The sequence below is a fragment of the Myotis brandtii genome, unplaced genomic scaffold, assembly GCF_000412655.1.
Source record: "Myotis brandtii unplaced genomic scaffold, ASM41265v1 scaffold32, whole genome shotgun sequence".
Classification (NCBI taxonomy): domain Eukaryota; kingdom Metazoa; phylum Chordata; class Mammalia; order Chiroptera; family Vespertilionidae; genus Myotis; species Myotis brandtii.
The window spans coordinates 1,745,466-1,751,198 of NW_005362269.1; the positions used below are offsets into that span (position 1 = coordinate 1,745,466).

The 5,733-nt window shown below is 52.6% G+C and overlaps 1 protein-coding gene across 1 annotated transcript in view; it reads left to right on the top strand.

The window, feature by feature from the left end:
• SYNPO (synaptopodin) overlaps nt 1-2,199 on the top strand; it is a 10,239-nt gene extending 8,040 nt beyond the window's left edge. Inside the window, exon 3 of the mRNA XM_014543102.1 lies at nt 15-2,199. Within this exon, the coding sequence (XP_014398588.1) occupies nt 15-316 (302 nt within the window). The 3' untranslated portion in view covers nt 317-2,199. The remainder of the gene's footprint in view (nt 1-14) is intronic.
• The last annotated feature ends 3,534 nt before the right edge of the window (nt 2,200-5,733 follow it).

A 5,733-nucleotide genomic window follows, 5' to 3' on the forward strand; every position in this document is an offset into this window, starting at 1 on the left:
CAGGGCCTCACCAGGAGCCGCCTCCCCCGCCAAGCCGAGCTCTCTGGACCTGGCGCCCAGCCTGCCCAAGGCGACCCTCCCACGGTCACCCGCCCTGCCTCGGCCCTCCCGCTCCTCGCCAGGCCTCTACACAGCCCCGGGCCAGGACGGCCTCCAGCCCACTGCCGTGAGCCCCACCTACAGCAGCGACATCTCCCCTGTGTCTCCCTCCAGAGCCTGGTCTCCCCGAGCCAAGCAGGCCCCCAGGCCCTCCTTCAACACCCGGAATGCCGGGATCGAGGCTCAGGTGTGGAAGCCTTCCTTCTGCTTCAAGTAACGGACCCACAGGGATCCCACTGCCTGTCAGGGCCCCATCTCTGAGGGCAGGATGGAAAGCAGATGTGGCAGGAAATGGCACAGGGCTGAGAGTCAGGAGTACGGGGACTCAGGGCTCAAGGGCTGATGCTGCTGCCAGCTAGCTTTGTGACTGACGCTGCGCAAGTCACCTCCCCTCTCAGAGTTGCAGCTGCCAGTTCCCTGCTCTGAGGGTGGTTGGACTCCATGTCAGGGATAGAAAGCTTGCTACTGGGCGGGAGGAGGGTCATGGAGGCAGGCGCCAATGAGGCTGGGGCTTCCTCTGGCCTTTGTGAGCTATTAGGATGCTAGCATCTTGCTGGGGAATGGCCTGGAAGGGGACCTTCACACGGGCTTCTGGAGCAAACATCCTGCCAGAGCCTGTGGAACGGCGGGACCACCCTCATGTGGCCCGACTTCTGGCACCTTTCTGCCTGTTGCTGGATTCTCACCTCCACGGGTCTGTCTCTTCCACCTCTGCCTTCTGGACACCGTTTCCTCTCCGCTGCTTCAGAGAGCTTTGCCTCGGCCTCCACATTTCCTCCTGCTGGATGAAGACTTAGCCCACTGCTGTCTGATGCTTTTCTCCTGCCCTCTGTCAGCTGCCTCCATGCCTTCTCCAAACACCTGGCTCCGCTTACGGGACAGCTGAAGCAGCTCATCCCAGACCTCTACCCTGGTTCCACCTAGCTTGCCCCCACTACTCTGGGGTAGGGGAGGTCCCAGGGACCCCTGAGACAGCCCAGTAGAAGGCTGTGCAGTGGGGAGAGAGTCCCCTGGCAATGTATCCGATGGCTGCTTTGGCTGCAACCTCAGCCAAGATCTGCCTGACTGAAAGCAGCCATCTCCATGCAGTGGAAGGGAGAGAGGCAGGAGAGGAGGGTCTGGTCCATCTCAGCCTCTCATTTGCTGAGTGACTTTGGCCAAGTCACTTTCCCTCCCTGGGCCTCAGTTTTCTCATTTAGACAATGAAGGCTCCACCAGTTGTGACAATCTGTGAGGGTGAGAAGATAGGCTGGTGCTTTGGGAGAAAGGCCTTGTAAGTGATGACAGTCCCCTGGGAGGAGAGGGGAAGGAGATGGGCAGTTGCTGTAGGACAGATGGAGATGAGATGTCTGCAAGGTTGTTCTGGGGAGGGTGTGGCTGGAATGAGCTGCTGGAGGAGCCGAGGGATTGGAAGCCTAGACTGGGATGGCTCAGGTGCAGGATTGCTGGGGCAGTGGGAGCGGAGCAGCTCGGGGAGATGGGACGGAGGAGACCTTAAGGTTCTGAGGAAAAGCCTGGGACGTAAGAGTTGACTCCATGTGTATCTTTGGGTCTCAGTTTTCCCATTCATAGTACAGTGAGGGTGCTCAGTCAGGTAGTATGAGAACTTTACCACCTCTGAAAGCTTTATGTGCTGCAACCCCCCAACACCAGGCTTTGTGGGGGGTGAAAGAATACAGAGGCAAGAGGCAGAATTCAGATGGAAGATTCCCAAGGCTGGGGCCCGAGCACCACCCACTTACTCTTTTCCAGCCCTATTTCTGGGCTCCCCAGTGGGGAGAGGGGTGGTGGAGGCGGTGCCCATGCTGGGCTGAGCCTGCAGTTTTCCTGAGCTCCGGGCTCATCTCCATGGGAACGGGGTGCCTTCCCAGTGAGTTCATTCTGCCCAGAATGCAGGGGCATGTATGGGGAAGTCTTGAGTGAGCTCAGCAGATCCATGCAGCCCCCTCTCAGGACAGAGTGAAGCCCCTGCCCTAGACCTGCTCCCTTGACTCCTGGAAGAGCCCACCCTCCATCCGGCAACGCCTGCGGCCAGGCTGGCCAAGCTCTTCCCCCACTCTGTTTTCTCTCCTGTTCTCAATACACTCTGCCTCAAACCTGTCTTGCTTTCTTTCTTTCGTGCTCGCTGCCTGGCGGTCAGGGCCGTCTCCTTCCTCCCTGATTCTGGCCTGGGAAGTGGGGTGGGACTGTTCAGTTAGGTGTGAATGTGTGGTGTGTCTCCTGTGCTGCCTGCATCTGCTGTGTCTGGATCAGCCATGGGCACAGATGTGTGCTGGCATGGAAGCAAGGTGCCCTCTTCCCCAGAAGCCAGAACCCGATGGAAAGCACGTTCCTATTTTCTCCTTCCTCAGAGTTTGGCTAAAAAGGATGTAGAACCTGACAACCTCTTACAGTTCAGGTTGGTTTGAGTTCTTTAAACGTGGAATTTAAATGCCAGCGCATACATTTTCCTGTTCCCTCAGGTCCTCTTCTCCTCGCCCTACAACAGCGGTTCTCAACCTGTGGGTCGCGACCCCTTTGGCGGTCGAACGACCCTTTCACAGGGGTCGCCTAAGACCATCCTGCATATCAGATATTTACATGACGATTCATAACAGTAGCAACATTACAGTTATGAAGTAGCAACGAAAATAATTTTATGGTTGGGTCACAACATGAGGAACTGTATTTAAAGGGCCAGAAGGTTGAGAACCACTGCCCTACAATGTAAATCTGGCCATTTCCCACGCTCATCACCACCTTCCTCCAGAAAACACTGAATTTCTGCCTCTGGTGGAGAGGAACACACTGCCATCGGGTCAGAACTGGATTCCAGTCCCAGATCTGCACCTGACTTCTGTGACCTTAGACAACCCCTTCCTACCTCTGGGCCTCAGTTTTCCCCTTCAATTGCAATGGAAGAACCTCAGAAGGCAGTATGGGACTAGGTCTGGTCTCTAGCAGTTCCTGTCTGACTTTGCTCTCCTCATGCCTTCACCCCACACATGTGCCCTGCTTTGGGGCTGGTGCTGGGTTAAGTGATGCACTTTGTGAATTTTCACTCATGTGTATTTCACAGTAGTCCTGGTATATACAGAAATTCAGGGTGCATTGAGATCTTTGCCAGAGAGTGAACAGCTCTGATTTCCTGCAGCCTTTTTGTATTGTGCACCCCCCCAACCGCCCCATACGCACACAGAGAGTCAGTATCCAGCCATGGCAATTCCGATGAGGTCAGGCTCTGGCTCACCTCCAAATGATGAGGAGCTGTTCACCACTGCCCCCAACATTCCAATACAAGCTGTTATTCCTTCCACTTGCTGGCCCTAGCTTTCCCCTTGTGGCCACCAAAGGCAGAGACAACCCTTAGAGATTTCAGACAATTACCTCAGCTCCCCCTGCCTCAGACTACTCTTCTGGCTAAAGAGCCCTGGTTGCTCTGCCTCAATGCGTGTTGATGGGCTTTGATCATGAACTCTTGGCCCCACTTCCCTCAGCTGGGCTGACAGCAAGCTTCCTGGGATGTTGCACAGACAGAGCAGCTCCCAGAGTCTCTGGCTCACGTATAAACAACTCTGATCCTGGGAGTATAAGGGTGGATCCCATGCCAAGCTTTAACTTTCTTACTTGGTGATTGAGGCACAGGGTCACTCCAGCATTACCATCCCGTGAAGAACTGTTCAGACGGCTGTACAAACTGCATCAAGAGTCAGAGCTGGATTCTAGTCCCGTATCTGCACCTGACTCCTATGTGACCTTAGACAACCCCTTCCCACCTCTGGGCCTTTTTCCCCTTCCATGCAGAAGGTTCAAATTCTGTGTCTGGACTCATCTACTAGCTACTACATTGGAGAAAACAGATACTTGTGTCCACTGCTTGCTTTTGATTGGGATAAATTAGATTCTGATCAGATGAGAGGCTGAAGGGCTTGGCTGTGGCTGATTACTGATTGAATTAGAGAATGGATGTTATGAGATACTGACTGAGCAGGAGGCACTGAATGGACTGGCTAGTTCTGGACTCTGAGGGATGACTGGTGGTGAATTTGGATTGGATTGAAGGCTGAGTGGACTGGTTTGTTGCTGGGATCTGATTGGATGAACAATTGGTTTAGCAGACCCATGCTGGGGAAGGATCCCCACTCCCTACACTTTCATACCAGTTCAGACTGTTTAAGCATGATGTAGCCTTCAAGCAGCAGACAGTTTCTCTTTCTCTCTCTCTCTCCCCCTCTCATACTCTCATACACACACACACACACACACACACACACACACACACACACACACACACATATTCTCTGGTGAGCAGAACATACTGGATAGTTACTTACATCTTTGAACTTCATCTTCACCATTGGAAAATGGGTGTGATAATGCCAGCTATGTCACCAGTCTGTTGTGAGGATCTAATGAGAGACAAATGAGACCGAGCCTTGTAGACTGGAAAGTCCCTAAGTAGGCAGGAAATAAATATGATAGAGTATTTATAAGCTTAAAGATGTCCATACTACCCACCTCATGCCAAAAGAAGTCCAGTGAGGGGAGCGTGCTGTCTAGAGAGGAATGACACAACTTCCTTTTGTGTTTCCATCTGTCAGTGGGAACTTCCTTCCTGCTCAAGACATTCAAGGAAAAATTAGAAGGCGACCATGGCAACAGGGCAGTGGAGTTGGGGCTGAGAGAGTCTTTGCCTAAGCCCAACCTTAATAATAATGATAAAAATGTTTTAATTTTAGAATAGATAATACATCCATTTGGTTCAAAAATCTAAACTTACATAAAAAGTGATACAGAAAGCCTTATTCCCACCCCTGTGCCTGTGTGCTTTGCCCCACTCACCCCATTTCCTAGCGAACCACTTCGGTTAGTTTCACGTGAATCCCTCCAGTATTTCTTTATGATGAATGACATCGAGTGAGCACTTTCTTTCTCCCAGGAAATCATCTAATACATGTAACACTCTTTACATTAGTTATCTCATTCAATTCTCACAATAGCCCAATGGGGTACGTGCTGACATAAGACCCCCATTTTACAGAGGAGGAAACTGAAGTCCAGAGGTTTCCAGTTGCTTCTGCTGCTGAAGCAACTTGCCCAAGTTCATTCAGTAAGTATAGGGGTCTGTCTCCAAAGTGAGAGTTCGTGACCAGTAGTCACCTGCCTCCCTGTTAAGTGCAGGGGCAGGCATGTGGGCTTTTTCTTTTAAATAAATATATTTTTATTGATTTCAGAGAAGAAAGGCGAGGGAGAGAGAGATAGAAAAGAAACATCAAGGATAATGATTGATTGGCTGCCTCCTACACGCCCCCAACTGGGGATCGAGCCAGCAACCCAGGCATGTGCTCTTGACCTGATTGGACCTGGGACCCTTCAATCCGCAGGCTGGCGCTCTATCCACTGGGCCAAACCAGCTAGGGCCAGCGTGGGCTTTTTCAAGCATCTGGGCTGAGCATGGGGGCATCTACGTTTTACTGCAGGCACTACCTGACTTTAGTCGCTGGCTTTCCTGACTGTACAACGGACAAATCAAACTCGGCCCCTTCCAAAACCCCGGCGTGGAGCACCCCAACACTAACGCTTGCCCCCACCCTCTCTGCTCTCTCCACAGGACCGCCGCGAGAGCCGGCCCACCTCCCCGCCCTGGACGCCAGG